The 19,320-nt window shown below is 52.7% G+C and overlaps 8 protein-coding genes across 8 annotated transcripts; 6 read left to right on the top strand and 2 right to left on the bottom strand.

The window, feature by feature from the left end:
• Positions 1-124: 124 nt before the first annotated feature.
• COCVIDRAFT_112698 (hypothetical protein) lies at positions 125-1,752 on the top strand (the record flags this gene model as incomplete). Its single annotated transcript, XM_014696056.1, has 2 exons — positions 125-518; positions 581-1,752. 2 exons carry the CDS (start codon positions 125-127, stop codon positions 1,750-1,752), a joined length of 1,566 nt encoding a protein of 521 aa, XP_014551542.1.
• Positions 1,753-2,043: 291 nt separating this feature from the next.
• COCVIDRAFT_30960 (glycoside hydrolase family 43 protein) lies at positions 2,044-3,182 on the bottom strand (the record flags this gene model as incomplete). The annotated part of the gene is made up of 2 exons (XM_014696055.1): positions 2,044-3,019; positions 3,067-3,182. The coding sequence occupies 2 exons, from the start codon at positions 3,180-3,182 to the stop codon at positions 2,044-2,046; spliced, it is 1,092 nt and encodes a 363-aa protein (XP_014551541.1).
• A 573-nt stretch (positions 3,183-3,755) lies between these two features.
• COCVIDRAFT_30959 (hypothetical protein) lies at positions 3,756-5,492 on the top strand (the record flags this gene model as incomplete). The annotated part of the gene is made up of 2 exons (XM_014696054.1): positions 3,756-3,892; positions 3,944-5,492. The coding sequence occupies 2 exons, from the start codon at positions 3,756-3,758 to the stop codon at positions 5,490-5,492; spliced, it is 1,686 nt and encodes a 561-aa protein (XP_014551540.1).
• A 40-nt stretch (positions 5,493-5,532) lies between these two features.
• Positions 5,533-6,682, bottom strand: COCVIDRAFT_42187 (hypothetical protein; the record flags this gene model as incomplete). Its single annotated transcript, XM_014696053.1, has 2 exons — positions 5,533-6,063; positions 6,116-6,682. 2 exons carry the CDS (start codon positions 6,680-6,682, stop codon positions 5,533-5,535), a joined length of 1,098 nt encoding a protein of 365 aa, XP_014551539.1.
• A 373-nt stretch (positions 6,683-7,055) lies between these two features.
• On the top strand, positions 7,056-8,071 carry COCVIDRAFT_112647 (hypothetical protein; the record flags this gene model as incomplete). Its single annotated transcript, XM_014696052.1, has 4 exons — positions 7,056-7,154; positions 7,210-7,446; positions 7,500-7,846; positions 7,894-8,071. 4 exons carry the CDS (start codon positions 7,056-7,058, stop codon positions 8,069-8,071), a joined length of 861 nt encoding a protein of 286 aa, XP_014551538.1.
• A 632-nt stretch (positions 8,072-8,703) lies between these two features.
• On the top strand, positions 8,704-10,059 carry COCVIDRAFT_112679 (hypothetical protein; the record flags this gene model as incomplete). The annotated part of the gene is made up of 4 exons (XM_014696051.1): positions 8,704-8,796; positions 8,850-9,015; positions 9,069-9,720; positions 9,771-10,059. The coding sequence occupies 4 exons, from the start codon at positions 8,704-8,706 to the stop codon at positions 10,057-10,059; spliced, it is 1,200 nt and encodes a 399-aa protein (XP_014551537.1).
• A 928-nt stretch (positions 10,060-10,987) lies between these two features.
• Positions 10,988-15,516, top strand: COCVIDRAFT_112623 (glycosyltransferase family 1 protein; the record flags this gene model as incomplete). Its single annotated transcript, XM_014696050.1, has 5 exons — positions 10,988-11,860; positions 11,909-12,349; positions 12,395-12,604; positions 12,752-15,160; positions 15,214-15,516. The coding sequence occupies 5 exons, from the start codon at positions 10,988-10,990 to the stop codon at positions 15,514-15,516; spliced, it is 4,236 nt and encodes a 1,411-aa protein (XP_014551536.1).
• A 900-nt stretch (positions 15,517-16,416) lies between these two features.
• Positions 16,417-18,931, top strand: COCVIDRAFT_112642 (hypothetical protein; the record flags this gene model as incomplete). The annotated part of the gene is made up of 3 exons (XM_014696049.1): positions 16,417-16,667; positions 16,722-18,098; positions 18,148-18,931. The coding sequence occupies 3 exons, from the start codon at positions 16,417-16,419 to the stop codon at positions 18,929-18,931; spliced, it is 2,412 nt and encodes an 803-aa protein (XP_014551535.1).
• Between the last annotated feature and the right edge of the window lie 389 nt (positions 18,932-19,320).

Below are 19,320 nucleotides of genomic sequence, written 5' to 3'. Positions count from 1 at the left end.
GCCTATGACCTCATGAGTAGAGAGTACTGCATAGGCAGACGCGAGAGCGCGCCAGCCTGGAGCGCGCCCCACCGCCACCGCAACTACACGCACCACCAGCACACTGCGGCTGGATCATGGCATCATGACAGCGCCGAATGTGCAGCTAACGAACCAAGTGGGTGACTATGGCTCGGATATTGAAATTGAATCTGTCGCCACACTGAGTGATTATGGCTCAGACATCGATATCGACGACGACATCTTACTCGCAAGCGCCTTTGCCACGATAAGAGGCACAGCTCCTCTCGACAGAAGCGCAGTCTTGCCCAGTGTAGAGTTTGAACAAGGCGAGATTGAGGATGAAGAGCGGGATGTGGAGGGCTTCGTGCACATACACAAGCCACCAGTGCTGCGTGTCGCTCAAGGCACGAGAGCTGTCTTGGCTGATGAGCAGAGGAATCCACAAAGCTCTCCCATACGAGATCGGTGTACGTTGGAAGTCGAGTACGACGAGAGATCGCGGCGAGCATGGAGTGGTAAGTCCAGTATTGCCGCAGCTGCAAAGTGTCCATGTCGACTGACGACTAACAGCCACCAGTTCCCTTCGAACAACCGGCCTTGTCTCCTCGGCGATCACCGTCTCGCTCGCGTCGTAGCACAGCAGAAACCAAGCACGACAATGGTTCGCCACTCGAACGATTTCGCACCAAGCCTAAGAAGCCTTTGTCAGTAACAGACCTTGTCTCTCCGGCATGGTGTGAACTGCAGTACTTGTACACTTTGAGCAAGTTTGGGCGCAAACCGAGAACACAGGCGATGCGCACGGGCTCCAAGATCCACGAGAAGCTCGAGGCCGAGGTGCATACCACAGTACCCGTGCAAGTTGAAACCAAGGAAGATCGCTTTGGCCTACGTATATGGAACACGATATCTGGCTTGCGCTGTCTAAGTGAGACTGGGCTTACCCGAGAGTTGGAAGTGTGGGGGGTTTTGGAAGGTCAGGTCGTCAATGGCATCATCGATGAATTGTCCTACCAGTGCCCTGATGCCGCTTTTGAAGAGCAACTTGAGAAATCTCGCGCTGAGAAAAATGGTGGCATTATTCCTCTACCCTCGGGCCAGCTCAGAATCTCAGATACCTTTGCCAAGGATTCTACTAGAGGCATGTCACAGCCTGATCATCAGATCTACATAACTGATGTTAAGACGAGGTCTGCAAACTCGCTTCCTGCTGGGGCCTCGTTGCGTCCGACACGGATGCAGCTGATGCTCTATCGTAAACTGCTCGAGTCATTGTCGTTGAATACGGTGGATGCAGAGACCGTCTTCTCACGCTACGATTTGCAACCCCTCGAAAGCTTCAGCGATACGTTTATGCAAGCGGTAGGCGGCATCGGCCCCCACAACCAGGCCCCCGATTATCCAAATCTCCTCTCTCTGTGGTCACTGCTGGTTACCGAAATGCAGACCGCAGTTCCTCCTGCAAGTCTATCGTCCATTGTTCGCGCAGAGTTTCGCTATGCGAAGGATGGCCATGTCATTGGATCAGAGCTCATGGTTTATGACACTGACACTATTGAAAAGTACATCGGCGATGAAATGGCGTGGTGGAAGGGACAGAGAGAGGCAAAAGGAGTGGAAATAGAAGAGGCTTTCAAGTGCAGGATATGTGACTTTGCCGACAGCTGTAGTTGGAGAAGGACAAAGGTTGATGAGGCTATTGAGAAAAGCAGACTCAGGCGAGCAGCCAAGGAAAAGAGTGCTGTCTAGCAAAATGACCACTCATTGAACTGTCTACCATCTTGAAACACTTGCATGATATGCATAGTAGCCTGGTCAACGTTGTAGAGACTTATTCATATCATTGATAGTCTATATGTGACCCCAGTAAAGGACACAGAATCAGTTGTCAGTTACAGAAGTGTATGATCCGCCTTGCAGAGATCAGTCCGGATAGGAAACACCGATACTATAAAACATCTGGAAACGGATCATGAGTAACGGACACAAACCACATGTCAACAAGCCCTGTACTATCAAGATGTCGCCCAAAATCGTGATTTACTGACCACTAGGAACCTGATAAGGCCCATAGCCTGGCTTTGGGAATTTGGGCGTACCGTCCTCGTTCCAGTCAAACTTTTGAGCGCGAATCGTACGGGCGCTCCAGCCGTTGGTCGGATCTTTCATTCCATGATAGACGATCCAGCTCTCGGTATTGTCGGGAGAAGTGGTAAAGGACGCATGGCCAACACCATACGCAGACTCGCTAGGGTTCTGATAGAAGACAGGATACGGGTGCTTCCGCCAGTCACTAGGATTCATTGGGTCGTCACCAACAAGCTCGAGCTGGCCAAGGCAATAGTTGCGATTGTCTGAGCGGGCGGCGCTGTAAATGAGGAAGTTTTGGCCCGTGGTAGGGTTGGTAAGCTGTTGAGGACCCTCGTTAGACGAGAGGCGATCGTTGCTTGCGCGACCAAAAGGTGTCTTCTCCCACGCATACTCTGGCACCGAGATGACCTGGCGCTCTGAGAAGGGCGAGGTCGTTGTAGAGGGATCTGACATTTTGGTGATGCAAAGGTTGGCTGGCCAGCCATCGTACTTACGGTACCAGCAGGAGTAGATGTGATACAGCTGATTCTTGTACTGGAAGTATGTCCCGTCTATAGCGAACTGGTCATAAGTCTCGAGTTGGCTATGGTACCGGTAGGTAGCAGTCCACGGGTCTTGACCTTCACCAGCCACGACGAACATGCGGTGATTGACGGCGGGACAGTTGTATTCGCACCACATTTCGACCTCAGGCGGTGGTGAGTCGTAATTGGGATCGGCAGTGAAGATGACCCACCAAGCACCGCCAATCTGGTGGATTTCCGGAGCCCACAGGTCAGTTGAGTAGGGCTTGTTGGGCTCCGGGTGAAAGATGGTCTTTGACTCTGCGCCGTTCCAGTCTGTTATCGACTTGCTGCGCCAGAGGGTTATGTTGACGTTGTTGGTGTAGGTCATGTAGTAGAAGTCACCATGGCGGAACATCCAACTAACGGTGGTTAGCATTCTCACTGCGACGGTGGCAATCAAGCTTACGGATCAGCACCCGTGTCGACGATGGGGTTGGTGAAAGTCGAGGTCGAGTTGGCAGGAGGAGAGTATTGGCAGAGAGCGCCAATGGCAAGCGCCACAGTGACCAAGAGCTTGAACATGCTGAGGATGGAGAGAGACGGCAGCTTGAGCAAAGCAGGAGGAGTTGAGGCGGCCAAGGACTAGTCGAGGAGCAGGCGAGGAGCAGGCGAGGAGCGGGTGGCCAGAGTATTTAGGCGGAGAGGCGGGGTGGTGTGGAGCGAACAGTCCTAAAAGGGAAGTGACATGAAAGAGGAAACCTGTAACTATTCATGGGTGAATGCATGTATTAGTGTGTATGTACAAACAAAAACAACGGCCATGACGCCCCGTGTGCGGGGGAAGGATTTGCGCAACAAGCAAACATGCGCCGGTTCCTGGCAAGTCATGTGCTGTGACGGACGAGTAGCCTCGCGGTGCTCTCTCTGTGACAATGTACACTACATACTTGGCTTGGGGCAAGGCCGGTGGTGTGGAAGCGACCCAAGCTTCCCCGCGCCAGGGGAGGCTGGCTAGTGTGTATAGTTGCAGGCCGCACCTGCCATCCATGCACGTATGATTACTTACTAGTACGTACATAGTAGTAGCATGTAGGATAGGCTTGGCACCGCTTTTGCGATCCACGACGCCCTACAAAGCCCTCGACTGCACTCACCATGAACAACTCGCAGTTCCGACGGCTGCTTGTCGACACCCCCAAGACGCGAGATGGAGACAAGCAAAAGTCTCCAGCTGCGCCAACGCCGAGGGCGGTGCTGGGTGCGCGCAAACACTCGAGCATCCCCATGACGCCGTCAGTGTTTCCTTGCAGCTGCATACCCGATTCCCACTGACACGCCCACAGTCGCCAGGTTGGAAGAGGCTCGGTGCAGGCCGACTTCGCCCGCCAGCTCGCCGAGCGCAACGCCAAAAACAACCCCCAGAAGAAGGCCGCATCTTCTGCGCCCAAGGGCACCAAGCTGGCTGCAGGATACACGGACCGTACCAAGACGCGCGTCGACGATGAAGACAACGACATCGCAAAACGCATAAAGAACCTCGAGGAGTCCATGAAGCTTGGCCAAATCGACCGCGAGACGTTTGAGAAGCTGGTACAGGACATTACCGGCGGCGATGTTGGCACTACACATCTGGTCAAGGGCCTCGACAGAAAACTGCTCGAAAGAGTGCGACGTGGCGAGGACGTCTTGGGAGGTCAGGACAAGAAAGTACAAGAAGAGGAAGAAGAAGACGCCGACGAGGCACCAGATGTCGAGGACGCCTTCGACGAGCTGGCCGAAGCCGAGATTGGCCCTGTTGTGCGCGAAAGGGTAGAGAAAAAGGGCGAAAAGATATCTTCGCCACCTCCAGTCGCGGGCGTCAAGCGGAGTCGTAACGACATCCTAAACGAACTCAAGAGACAGCGAGAGGAAGCTGCTGCGGCAGCGGCAGCCGAGCACGAGAAAAAGTTCCCCACTCTAGGGCCTGGGTTCCGCAAGATAAATGCAAAGGGCGAGACATCACGCATCGAGACGGACGAAAAGGGACGCGAGGTACTCATCATCACCGGCCCGGACGGCAAAGAGAAAAGGAAGGTCAAGAAGCAAAAAACAGAACCCCAACCCATGCCTGAAGTCCGCCATGATTTGGATGACGAAAGGAAGCCCATCAATATGCACAATCTCCCCGTACCCAAGAAAGACGAGTCAGAAGACGAGGACATATTTGAAGGAGTTGGCTCCAATTACAACCCACTGGCTGATTTGGATGACGGGGACGAGTCCGACGAAGCAACACTAGGTCCACAATCTTCTGTTCCAAAGTCAGAAAACGGCGGACAGTTATCAGAAGGCGAGGTGTCTTCTAGCGAAACAGAACCGAATAACCAAGAACTGCTCAAAGACGGCGTGTCTAGCGCGCCTTCGAAACGAGACTACTTCAAGTCAGTGGCCCGCAGTACTGATGCCAGCCAAGGCTCCAATATCGCTGCTGCCGATGCAACTGTACGTGCTGCTCTTGCAAAGGTGCGAAGCCTGGACGAGAACTCGACGCTGCTGCAGAACCTGGGATCGTCAGATCCTAGCGATCCCGCAGCAAAGGAGGCACGTCTCAAAAAGCGCGCTGCCGAGCTAGCTGCGGCTGACCGCGACATGGAGGATATGGATATGGGCTTTGGCGCGTCACGTTTCGATGATGCTGAAGAGATGGAGAGAGAAGGCGAAAAGGTCAAATTTAGTCAGTGGAAAGGGCTCGGTGCAGAGGGCGACGAAGACGAGGGTGAAGATGGCACAAAAGGCCCAAGGAAGCAACGTAAGCGTGGGGGCAAGAAGAGAAAAGGTGACAAGAACAATGCTGATGATGTGCTGAATGTCATGGAGAGACAAAAGGAGAAAAAGTCCAAGACACTGGGTTGATGTATTGGTAGCGTGATTGGACTTATGATTGGCCGCCGAATCAAGCACCTCTTGGGATGGTGTATTCTCTTGCGCCTTCTGTGCTGAACAAGACGACTACCGATTTTTCATCCAAACCCAGTCCGGCTTTTTGCATACTGCATGCTTTCTTGAGTGCAGTCATTGTGGCTGCCCCACACGGTCCATTCTTCACACCCTGCCTGTGCAGGTATTGCACATCGTGATGCACATCAACGTCGGATACCGTGACACTTGCATCGACACCATGTTTCAGGATTTGCCATGCCGTCTTTGATGTTGTCCCGCAGTTCATGCCGTTCATGATTGTGTGGCTGGTAGAAATGGGCGTGATTTCACCGGCTTGAAGACTAGCTTGGAGACTCGCCGCGACTTCCGGTTCAACCGTGATGACAGTAGCAGGGTGAGTCTGGGCTTTGTAATGCATCGTAACCGCCTGCGCCCACGACCCTACCCCGACAGCAGCAAATACGTGCGTCGCACCTGGCAGATCCATTTCCTCCAATTGCCTATCGGTTTCTGTGAGCATAGTCATGTAACCCTCGACGACCCACTAGTCGAGGTCAGCTTCTTGATTCGCGTCATGTGCACGGGTGGGGATACACCTCTGGAATCTCTTCATAACCTTCCCAAGCCACATCCATAATTAACATGCCACCCTTGTCCGCTTCTTCCCTTGCCTTTGCAACAGAGTAATCATAGTCACCATCCACGACAATGACTTTTGCCCCCTCGCTCGCAATTCTCCTCTGCGTGGCCTCATCCATAAAGTCGGGCACAAAGATGACGGCCTTGATCTGCAGGTACTTTGCCATTCTTGCAACCGCTCTGCCCCAGTTGCCTTCAGTACATGTCACCAATTCTATGCCTGCTTTCCGTGAAGCGTCTCCCAGCTCATCCAGTGAGGCTGATGGTGGAAGGCTACACCTGGCGGATATGGCATTGTGAATTGCCCATGATGCACCGAGAATCTTGAATGCTGGTAGGCCCAAACGCAGTGATTCATCTTTCAACAGGACGTGTCCGAGACCGAGTTCCTGAGCCAAGTCAGGGAGGGCAGTCAGAGGAGTGACGGCGTAGTCAGGTAGGGTCCGATGAAATGCCTCCACTACTGCGGGGTTCACACGAGCACCATGATATGTCCAGGTAGCTGCAGATGGATTTTGAAACATGGTGTACGGTTGGCCTCGGTTCTGCCTGCCTTGGCTCTTGCAAAACGTAAGATGATGGTGTTTTGGGAATGCCGACAGCTTGTCAATGTGGTTACTTATAAACTGCCAGTAAGTACTTTGCTCTCCCGTTGTTGCATATGCGCATAAGCCTCGCGTGTCTCCCCGACGGAAAGCGTCCTAAGCCGGGTGGGCCCAGGTAAGCGTGGCGAAGCTCGTTTGAGGGCCCTTGTTTGGTAGTGTTACGGACACGCTACTATTACTAGTCATTAGTTGGACCTTTAGGTACGTCATTCCTGAAGTAACTTCCTCTTGGACGCGTCCCCTCCAAAGCAACTTTCAGCCACTATTACATAGTAGAGCAAACAACTCCAACATGTCGCAACACAGGCCCCGGCCAGCTCTGGCAAATGTCCCAAGAGTTGTATTCCAGCCGACCTGGGACAACACCGTCGCGGCGTTGTACCTTGTAAAAGTAACCGATCATGTGCATATATACATGTCTTTTGGGCCAGCTAACAATGCCACAGGGCACCATTTTCTTCATTGCGCACCCATTTCTTTATCCACTGTTACAAGCCCGCCTACTCCCAGCATTTCTCCTCAGTGTGTTTGTGCTTCTCAACCTTTTCTTCTGGACCTTGCTACCCCAAGTCCTCTTTCTCAAGCTGTTCCACCCTGCGGGCAGTGCCTGGGTCAACGCTGTGTTTCTTGTTCTTGGAGAGGGAGCAGCCATAGTCGCACTACTATTTGAGTCTTTCTTGGTGGTATGTACTCGTGCCATGTTCACCGGCTATGGCCAGGTGCTTATCCCGTGCAGGATGAATCTCAAGTCGATATTTTTGACGCCGTCTTGGTGTACAAAGGCTATGAAGACCTGGTCCGCCAATCTCGGCCCCTCTCCGAAGATGCTATGAACGATCCTGTACACCGACTCGGGAAGCCCACACGCCCCTCGGTCTATGCGCCCTTTTCCTTTCGTCAGATCGCCGAGTTCATCCTCCTGCTGCCTATCAACTTTGTGCCGTACGTTGGCGTACCGATATTTTTGTTATTGACGGGCTATCGGGCGGGCCCGCTTCAGCACTGGAGATACTTCCAGCTTCTAGGCTACGACCGCAAGCAAAGGAATCTTGCCATCAAAAGGCGACGATGGCAATACACTTGGTATATGACTCGCATGTGACAGTAGGGATGCAACTGACCAACGACAGGTATGGGACAGCGTACTTGTTCCTGCAGCTTGTGCCGCCATTCAGCATGTTCTTTCTTATGACAGCGCCTGCAAGTTCTGCTCTGTGGGCGGCTGATCTGGAAAGACTGCGCCGGGAGCGGGAGGTGATTCCGGGCCAGGCGCCACAATACACGGACGAACCGGATGCGACTATCTGATCATGGGTGGTGTACATAGTGTACTGCTACTACTACTGCTACTACTACTACTATATAACGCAATCGTTTGCCTTCTGGTTGGGATACAGGGCGAGAAGCTCGATGTAATATCAGTGCTCAGGATCATGTGAACAGGCTAGGGTGTTTTGGCGCGTCAGTGATGGGAGCTTGACGCGTTGCGCAAGCTCTCTGCAGCCGCCTGGGCGATAAGCAAGTGCACGGCGACTGAATAACATAATGTGAATTGATTGACTGCAGTCGGCAGCAACAGCAGCAGCAGCATCTTTTCGCGGCACATTTGCTTGCTCAGGACGGCGCGTCGTGTGTTGCCTAGAGCGTACAGCAAGTAGATGCAAGACGCAGCTGACTCGAGTAAGGAACGTGACACGCTAGGTGTTTAGGCCATGGCCCGCATACGTCAATCAGAGGGCGCGCTTCGCCAGCCCCATGCATACGTCAATCAGAGGCCGCGCTTCCCCAGCCCCATGCCTTCCCGCCCCATACTTAGCTTGCAGCCAGCTTAAGCTCCATCGCTCCATCCATCTCTCCCCCACGACTTTCCCAATCGTCCATCGCACACCTATCCATCCTCCTTTTACATCTCATCCATCTCTTACTCATCGCCCGTCATCATGAAGACGGCGATCCTTCTCGCGGCGGCCAGCTCGGCGTCTGCTGCTGTCTACAAGACGCCACTCAAGAAGATCTCGCTTTCTGAGCAGCTGGTAAGCATTCATCGCAGTCACATGCGCTGGCACGTTTGTCTGATGATCGCCAGGAACATACCAACATTCAGACCCAACTCGCTGGCCTGAAGCAGAAGTACTCCCACCAGCGCGTGGCCAACTTCCAGCCTCAGTCTCAGATGGCGGCTGCCCTGAAGGCGCCCCACATTACAGACGGATCGCACCCTGTGCCCATCTCCAACTTCCTGAACGCGCAGTGTATGTCGCATAAGTTTTGCAGTGTCGTATGATCAGCGCTCACACGCCCCTAGACTTTTCCGAGATCTCCCTCGGCACACCTCCTCAGTCTTTCAAGGTTGTACTTGACACGGGCAGCTCTAACCTATGGGTCCCATCGACTGAGTGCAGCTCCATCGCTTGCTATCTCCACTCCAAGTACGACTCGTCTCTCTCATCTACATACAAGGGGAACGGTTCGGAATTCGCCATCTCGTACGGATCGGGTTCTCTGAGCGGATTTGTCTCGAACGATGTTTTCCAGATCGGCGACGTGAAGGTGAAGAACCAGGACTTTGCCGAGGCTACCTCTGAGCCTGGTCTCGCATTTGCCTTTGGCAGGTTCGATGGCATCATGGGTCTCGGCTACGACACTATTAGTGTCAACGGCATAGTCCCGCCGTTCTACAATATGATTGACCAAGGTCTGCTCGACGAGCCTGTTTTTGCCTTCTACCTTGGCAACACCAATGACGGCACGGAGTCTGAGGCCACCTTTGGCGGTGTCGACAAGAGCCACTACACGGGCAAGCTGACCAAGCTTCCCTTGAGGCGCAAGGCCTACTGGGAGGTTGACCTTGATTCCATCACGTTTGGCGACGAGACTGCTGAGATGGACGACATGGGTGCCATTCTGGACACTGGCACATCTCTGATTGCTCTCCCCTCGGCTATTGCTGAGCTTCTGTAAGGACTGATCCATGGTACATAGTGATGCAGGCGCTAATAACGTACAGCAACAAGGCGATTGGCGCTAAGAAGGGCTACAACGGCCAGTACTCAGTCGACTGCAGCAAGCGCGACAGTCTGCCCGACCTTACTTTCAAGCTTACTGGACACGACTTCACTATTGACGCCTATGACTACGTTCTCGATGTCCAGGGATCTTGCATCTCTGCTTTCATGGGTATGGATATCCCCGAACCTGCCGGACCTCTTGTTATTCTCGGCGACGCTTTCCTCAGGAAGTGGTACTCTGTCTACGACCTGGGCAACTCTGCTGTCGGTCTTGCAAAGTCCAAGTAAGCATGTAGCCCTGGACATGATGGCCAAATAGCAAACGAAATGACATGAGAAGCCATGTCGACCAAGTGACTGGAGTTTGGCTGAAATTTAGCTTTGGTTGAAAGGGTCTGGGAGGTATTGATTTTGACTCGACATGGCAACACGGTCGATGTACGTATAATAGCAAATGTGATAACAAGTCCAGTAACACGGTGTTCGTCGCAGCGTGATGTGTGGTGTAGTAGTAGTAGTAGTACATATAATGATAACCGGCCGTGAAGAATTGCCGACTGTCGATTGTCGACGCGGAGAAGTGGCAGAGCATGCGCTAGACGGACGGCCATCTAGTTGCCTTGGGTGTCCGGAGCTATTCCCGCAAGTACATGATAGTGTAGAGTAGTACGCATGTGGCAGATACGGCTTGATGCGGCGTAAATGTCCATCGCTATCGATAAGTATGGACCAATGACGTCTGCAGGCTGGCCCATGGCGGCAACCGGAGGCTGGCAACCTAGCACGCAACCCCGAAGCGCGTGGGTTGATAACGACGAGGTCGCTGTCCGAGTCCATATGCGAGTATGACGCGGTCTGCACATGACAAGTGAAGCCGAGGGGCCTGGTGCTGGTGCCTGGAAGTGTGTCTGGCAGTCTTATCATGTCACGCTAACAGGCGCCCTGCGGGAGTCTCGTGGCTGATGAGCGTGCATGGCTCACCGTGTACCCGTCCAAGTCATTCCTCCAACCTTTCCAATATGTGACATTCAACAAAGCACCCCAACTGCCTTGCAGCCTCCGACCTCCCTTGCAGTAATAGTAATCGATACTACCCTTCCCACCTCGACCTGCCTTCTTCGGCCCGCCGTAGTACCACCGCTGACCAGCCTACCGACGCCGTCGACCCTCATCGTTTGTTGAGTGCAAGCACACACACCCACCACATCCTCCCAACATGGCATCTCAGGACAGAGACAGAGACAGATCGACTCGAAGAATGAGCAGGAGACGAAGAGATTCAAGACGGGAGTCCCGCGGCATGTCGCTTGATGTGCCGGAGCGCTTCAAGGATGGCGATGATGCTCAGGAAGATGTTACGGCGCCAAAGCGAAATAACACCATGTCGATGAATCAATCCCTATTCTCCATGATAGCTCGCGCAGGGCAGCAGTCGCAAACAGACCTCGGCACGATGCAGGAAGCTGACTCCGGTGATAGCGAAGATGAAGGCAAGCGGCAGGCATCGTACCATGGTCTGGACAGCGCTGCCAGATTGAGTCGCTTAAGCTCTGCAAATGACTTTCACATCTCGACAGAGGAGCCTCACGACAAGAATGTGGCAAAAGGAAAGCACAGGCGGACACTGTCCGAAAACAAGCTCTTACGCTCGCTCCCCAGGCTGAAGGTGTCGAGCCGGAAAGAAGGACGCCCAGAAGGCCCACGAGCCCATCCAATGTCTTCGTCGCAATTTCTACCACCCAAACCATCGCTCAGTCAATCTACAGCAGCCTTGAAGAAATGGCAGCCCAAAGGCAAGGACAAGGACATGGAAAAGGATAAAGTCGATATCACAATGGGTGAGGAAACACATGCTGAAAGAGCATCCAATACTGGACGGAAGAGCAGAAATGGAAGCATGGCCGGCGTGGATAACAGCCAACAACCTGTGACGCTTGCGAAAAGGATCCAGCAAATATTTGAATTCGAGCAGGTTGAGGAGGTCATATCCGAATACCCATGCTGGTTACTTCAAAGTATCCTATTACAGGGTTACATGTACATCACACAGAAGCACATATGCTTTTATGCATACCTACCCAAGAAGCATGTAAGCATACATTGCCTGAAGTTGCTGCAGTTTACTTATGTTCAGTAGCATGATGTCACCAAAACAGGTTATCTCTTCAAGCGTGGCCGATCGAAGCTGAACAGATACTGGTTCGTCTTGCGTGGCGACGTACTCGCATATTACACCAACCCAGCAGAACTCTACTTTCCGAGAAATCGCATCAATCTCCAGTACGCCCTGACTGCCGAAGTACTTGAAAGTACGAAAAAAGGCGAAGAAGAGACTAGTTTTGCAATCACAACAGACGAAAGAAGATATGTTTTCAAAGCAGACAGTGCTGCGAGTGCGAAGGAATGGACCAGATCGATTCAGAAGGTCATTTTCCGAACTCATAACGACGGGAACAGTGTAAAGATATCGCTCCCGATCCAAAATGTTCTGGAGATTGAAGAGAGCTCGATACTGGACCTTGCAAATACCGTCAAGGTCCGTGTAATAGACAACGACGAGACGTTTGCCATAGACGAGGTATGTTTTGTCCAAGGTCTATCTTAGAATGTCTAACACAAGCAGTATTTCTTCTCGTTTTTCAACAACGGCCAAGATGCGCTCAATGTGCTCCGCATCATGATCAATGACAACGAGCATCATCAGCCTACCCCGGATGCTGGTGAACTCGAGAATCAACCCGCTTCTCATCGTGGCTCCGTAACATCTCCAACAGATGCTAGTGAGATGCCCCAAATCCGCGAAAATGTGCGGGCTACTTTATCACCATTGCCTGTAACGCATGTCAGACGATCGAGCATAAGTGATGTGTCCGGTCGTTCTAGCAACGAAGTCAACAGAAAGAGCTGGGATGTGCGACGAAGCATGGATGTTACCCACGCGCTTCGTCGCTCAAGCCATGAGACACGTCAATCTCATGAGCCGCAACAAAGCTTCAGTGGTGACCCACGTAGCACGCAACACAAGCACTATTCGGAAGACGATTCGCCTCAGTCCCCCAGAGCAGCGGATTCTGAGTCGGCGACGCTCTCATTCGAACCAGGCACAGAATCATCAACCGCAATCCAATCGATAGATGAAAGCAATGCTTCCGCATCTCAAATACTCGACCGCTCCGATCTTTTCCGTGGACCCACAAACCTACCCGTCGATAACGCACCACTGAGTAAACTCGATCTACAACATAGGGACTCACAAGAAACAACACGGTCAGCTCAAGCAAAGACTACAAATGTCACAAAACGTTCCAAACAGTCCGCAGCCATAACGGGTACGCCTGACTTTGAAGATGACACGGACGCTAGTCAAGCAAATCCTCGCATGTCAGGATCATCTTCGGCCTTACAGGATATTGCCTCCTATCCACTCCAGAAAGCATCGGGATTAGCTGGATTCTTGAGGACTCGATCGAAGAAGATGGGTACTCTGTTAGCAAGCGAGTCGATGGGTTACTACGAAAAAGTATCCGGCATGCTTGCGGGCGGACGAAAGCACTACAACACCGCTGAAGGCTTGGAGACTGGGGATCAAATTCATGGATTCGAGGACGATGAGGATGCAGCCAAGGCCGTAGAGAATTTCCGCGACCATTTCGCCTTTCCCGAAACCGAGATTTTGCAGTCTTCTTTCTTCGCATCCTTGCAGCGAGTGTTGCCAAACTACGGCAAAATCTACATAAGCGGGAGATATTTTTGTTTCCGCAGTTTGATGCCAACGTCAAAGACCAAGGTCATACTCCCTATGCGAGATATCGAAAATGTGAACAAAGAAAAAGGATTCCGAATCGGTTATCATGGTCTCGCCGTTGTCATCAAAGGTCACGAAGAGCTCTTTTTCGAATTCTCAAAGGCGGAGTATCGGGACGAGTGTGCCATCACAGTGCTTCGTATATTGGAGAATACGAAGTATCTCGAGGATGAGGATTCGTCTTCTTCGGGTGTGGATAGTGGAGACGAGGCGGCCAAAGCAGAACATGACTTGCTCCAGCAGGCGCGCGAGCACACGGATACTGGCAAGCAAGCTAATGTATCGGAGATCGTCCGTGCTGCGGACCACGACAGGATACCCCTCATATTCGACGACCCACTCGCTTCGTTTGTGGACTTCAAACCTCCAGAGCCGTTGAACATTGTTTGCCTTACCATTGGATCCCGAGGAGATGTACAGCCGTACATAGCATTATGCAAAGAGCTCCTGAAGGAGGGGCATAAGCCGCGCATTGCGACACACGCCGAGTTTGAGCCTTGGGTGCGCAAACACGGTATCGACTTCGCCGTTGTTGATGGAAACCCAGCTGAACTGATGCGCATCTGTGTCGAACATGGCATGTTTACGTATGGGTTCATGAAGGAGGCCAATTCCAAGTTCCGTGGATGGCTGGATGACGTGTGTAGTTCTTCGTGGCGGGCTTGCCAGGGTGCAGATGTGCTCATTGAGAGTCCTAGCACCATGGCGGGAATTCACATAGCTGAAGCTTTGGAGATTCCATACTTTCGGGCTTTCACGATGCCTTGGACACGTACTCGAGCCTACCCCCATGCCTTTTCTGTGTTGGAGAAGAAGATGGGTGGAGGATACAACAGTCTGACATATATCACCTTCGATACTATATTCTGGACTGCAATTTCTGGTCAGATCAACAAGTGGCGTCGCCGAGAATTGGGACTTCAAGGAACCACGCAGCATAAGATGCAGGCGAGTCTACGACCGTTCCTGTACAACTTCAGCCCCCATGTGGTGCCACCGCCCCTCGACTGGCCGGATTGGGTTCGTGTCACTGGCTATTGGTTTCTGGATGAGAGCGACTCATACGACCCTCCCACCGAATTATTGGCATTCATGGAAAAGGCACGCGCAGATGGCAAAAAGCTGGTCTACGTTGGGTTCGGCTCCATTGTCATCGACGACCCCGCAGCACTTACTAGGACTGTCGTAGACTCTGTGTTGAAGGCAGACGTACGCTGTGTGCTATCTAAAGGCTGGTCTGATCGTTTGGAGACCAAAGACGCTTCAAAGCCGGAGATTCCCCTTCCACCTGAGATCTTTCAGATTCAGGCCGCACCGCACGACTGGTTGTTTAAACAGATGGACGCTGCTGTGCACCATGGTGGCTCCGGCACTACAGGAGCAAGCTTGCGAGCTGGAATCCCTACCATTATTAAGCCTTTCTTTGGCGACCAATTTTTCTTTGCGCAGCGTGTGGAAGACATGGGTGTTGGAGTATGGCTGAAGAAGGTCAATACGAGTGTTTTCAGTCGTGCACTGTGGGAAGTCACCAACAGCCAGCGCATGATCATGAAGGCAAAAGTGCTTGGACAGAAGATCAGAAAGGTGAGCATAGGCAACAGCTAGAGGTTGCAGGTACCATGGCTAACACGTTGTAGGACAATGGCACGCAAGTTGCGATCCAGACCATCTACCGAGAACTAGATCGCGCTCGCACGCTCATCAAGAAGCAGACGAAACAGGATGACGACAACAGTGAGGAGTTTGAAGAGGACTGGACAATCATTGAAGAAGGCGAGGAGATGGACGGAGCTCATCCCTTTGCAATGCAGCAGCCATTGGTGGGGATCAACCAGGACGCATCTCAGATGGGTGCTGGTTCTTTGGTTCTGGGCAGTATGGTGTTGAAGGGCGCAGCTGCGCAGAAGCAGGCACCACCAGAAGTCGCGCGTCGGGATTGAGTCTTGTCGGACTCTGAACGAGGATATTGGTAGGCGTTAGGAGGTTACGGGGCCTGGATGGATGTATGTAATAATGTAGGAGTGAGGGTTAGGGTAGTAGTAGATTATATGAGTGTAGTCTATCTGGAGTGTCTCGCAACATGCCTGGTATTGCATTTACTACATGAGCCTTGTCTCTTCAAACCAAACCAAAGGCAGGCTCTGTTGGCTGCCACCTGACATGGATGTAGTGGCTGTGTCCTGTTCGCACAGCACTGTGGTCGCAAGGATGATCGGCGGGTCTTGGCAATGTCGCTGTCCTCGTAGTCACTACTGTGTGTAAGTACGTGGGCTTCCGCACCGCCGTGCAGGCAATATGTAGCACTGTCGACGATGCATTGCTGTATTCTTCTCTGTCTCATTTCCTCACCATGCCCAAATTGGAGCATTGCTGTAATCGGCCAGCGGGGCATGTGGCCGACGGGCAGGGAGCCCCGAGGGCTGTCCTTTGTCCGTTGGGTTTGATGTTTGAGCGGACGTGCGAGCAAGGTGCACGCTAGCCCTGTGGCTGCAAAGGTATAAAGCTGCCCCTCGCTCCAAATTATTTGGGGGGGAAATCGGAAATCGGCCAGCCGCGACGCCATACGTCAATCCCCAGTCGCACACCCAACACGTCCACTCTCGCACCCAGCCCATTCCCGTATCGCGCTGCACACTGGCCAGAACCCTCGACTCTCTCCATTACGCACTCAGGTGTCTTTCCCCATCCAGCACGTTGCTCGCACCCCCAACACTCTTGCGACGACGCGCGAGCGGCCTTCCGACTGCTCTGCCGCGTCGGTACCGGATGCGCCAACTAGAAGAACGACGCGACCGCCATCACTACTACGTCCTCAGTCGCATGGGCTGCCCTAGGTCGGCATGAAGATCCTTTCACCCCGGGATTTGAACTATCCCATCACCGTCATCGACCTCTTGAAGAAGCGCGACGCCGAGGTGCCACGGTCCGAGAAGCTCTTCACCTACAGCTATGAGAGCCGCGTCGTCGAGGGCGACAAGTGGGGAGGCGAGCGGACGGTGATGAAGAAGTTTAGGCAAACCTTTGATGCGAGCACTGAAGGAAAGATCACGCGATGGTTCGTCAAGCCAGGCACTGTCATCGACCGATCCGGGTGAGTCTGCTTTGTTGTCGCAAGACAAGCCCTGGAGGCTAAACGTGCCCCTAGAATTCCATTGCTTGAGATCGAAGAGCCATGCACACACGAGACCCAGTTTGGCGGCCTTTGCGTCGATTGCGGTAGAGATATGACCCAGGTCGACTATCTGACCAAGGAGCGTGACGTCGACCGCGCAACCGTCAACATGGCCCATGACAATACCGCGCTCCTCGTCAGCCACAAAGAAGCCGTAGCCGCTGAGGAGGACGCTAAAAGGCGCCTCCTGAATGCGCGAAAGCTGACCCTCATTGTAGATCTCGACCAGACCGTCATCCACACCACCTGCGAACGAACAATTGCCGAGTGGCAGGCGGATCCCGAGAACCCAAACCACGACGCTGTCAAGGATGTTCAGGGCTTTCAACTCGCCGATGATAATGTATCCAACGTGGCTGCAAATTGGTACTACGTCAAGATGCGCCCAGGGCTCAAGGACTTCTTCGATCGAGTTTCCAAACTCTACGAAATGCACGTCTACACCATGGCTACCCGAGCATATGCGCAAGCGGTTGCAAAAATCATTGATCCCGAGCGCAAGTACTTTGGCGACCGCATCCTCAGCCGCGATGAAAACTACACAGACAAGCTGAAGAGCCTGACTCGACTCTTCTACCAGAACACAGCCATGTGTGTCATCATTGATGACAGAGCAGACGTCTGGCAATACAGTCCCCATCTTGTCCGTGTACCTGTCTTCAACTTCTTCCCTGGTGCCGGAGACATCAACGCAAGCTTTCTGCCTAAACAACAAGAATTGGTGTCGTTTACCAAGGACAAGTTGTCTCCTACGCCGAAGAAATCAGCAGCCGATGCTGAGACCAACAAAACTATTGCGGTTGTAGGCAAACCTGCCGAAGTCGGTCCAGCTGGAGCTGCAAATGGAGATCTAAATGAACTAGGGCAGCAACTTATATCTCTGGCGGCAACGGAGGACTTGGAAGTGCAAGCCAAGGAGCAGGAGAAGGTTATTATTGCACAGCAGACTGAACGGCCACTGTTGCAGCAACAACTTATGCAAGATAAAGAGGATGACGAGGCGGAAGATGCAGACGGCTCCCTTCAAGTAGAAAACGGCAATATGCAACATGTGGAACACCACAAAGTCCGACACAGCATCCTCAACGACAACGATAGGGGCCTGGATATCATTGAGAAGAATCTGATTCGCGTGCACCAGACGTTTTACGACGAGTACAGGAAGGCTAAGAAAGTGCCCGCGGGTGGTCGTGTTGCAGAACTGAAAGGCGAAAAGAGTCCCAAAAAACGAGCCATGGACGATGTCATCCCTGATGTTGCAGAAATCATGCCACGCATCAAGAGCGAGGTGCTCGATGGGGCTGTGGTTGTGTTTTCGGGTATCATACCTCTTGGCGTGGACGTTTTGTCGTAAGTTTGTTCGGACGCTAGCAGCAGCGCGCAACTAACAATGACCTAGATCAGACTTTGCACTGTGGATCTCGAGCTTCGGTGCAGAGGTCACTACCAGTGTCAATCGGCGGACAACCCATGTCATTGCCAACCCTGATCGAAAAACTACCAAAGTCAAGCGAGCTGCTCGTTATCCTCACATCAAGATTGTAAACCCTGAATGGATGTTTCAGTGTTGCACCAGGTGGGAGCATGTGGACGAGACGCCTTACCTGATCGAAATCGATGCTGCCGACCGTGGTGGATCGCCAGTTCCGGATCTCGAGGATGAGAGCATTAATGGAACCGGTGACGAAGAGGCAGATGAGGCACCTCACTCACCGATAGTGGAGATGTCCGATGAGGCGTGGGCTGCGCTGGATGATGAATTGGCAGAGTTTATGGATGAAACAGACACGGACGGCGGCAGTGAATCGGACACGGACAGTGTTCGGTCAGAGAACAGTACAATGTCTGATGCGAAGCAAACCAAGAAGAAGCGAAAGCGCACTGATTCAACAGAGGCTAGCGAGACGGAGGAGAGCGATGCTAGCGTCACTAGTACTTCTCGACTGCAACGGCGGAAGAAACGGACTATGGAGCGAGTGACGTCTATGACAAACGTTGTTAGTGCAGAGAAGTCGTCTGGTCTACCAAGTCCCGAAACCACCGGACCGGAAGAGGAGCAAGGCGAAGACGAGGACAAGATGGCTGAAGCCAATGGGGTTGCGCCTGACCTGGACGAGGATTACGATGATGGACTCGAGGCAGAGCTATTGGCAGGATTTGGTGATAGTGATGGAGAAGAATGAGGGAGACGTGTATATTGGAAAGCGAAAGCGAAAGCGAAGGGATCTCTTGGGGGGCTTTGTCTCATCCATGGTCTCACCTGCATAGCGAGGTGTCTGGCATCTGGCGTTGAACATCTTGGGCATTTTCTTGGGGATACCTTACAATTGAACGTATGATTTTTGAGCTTGGCAGAGGGCGGTCTGGTGTATCCATCATGGGTGTTGTGGGTGTGAGCGTGTGTGTTTGTACTTGTTAAAACGTGTACATATATGGTATTTGTGTGTACATTTGTACTACTACTTGGATGTACATATCAAAGGTGGACGCGCTCCGCCCAATGGAGCAGTCCAAGTACAGCATCCAATGGTAGCCAGGCAGACCACTCCACTCCACTCCACTTACCCCAGCA

Source organism: Bipolaris victoriae, assembly GCF_000527765.1.
Source record: "Bipolaris victoriae FI3 unplaced genomic scaffold scaffold_136, whole genome shotgun sequence".
Lineage (NCBI taxonomy): Eukaryota > Fungi > Ascomycota > Dothideomycetes > Pleosporales > Pleosporaceae > Bipolaris > Bipolaris victoriae.
Note: the sequence above shows the minus strand (reverse complement) of the source record. Positions and strands in the feature narration are given on the sequence as shown.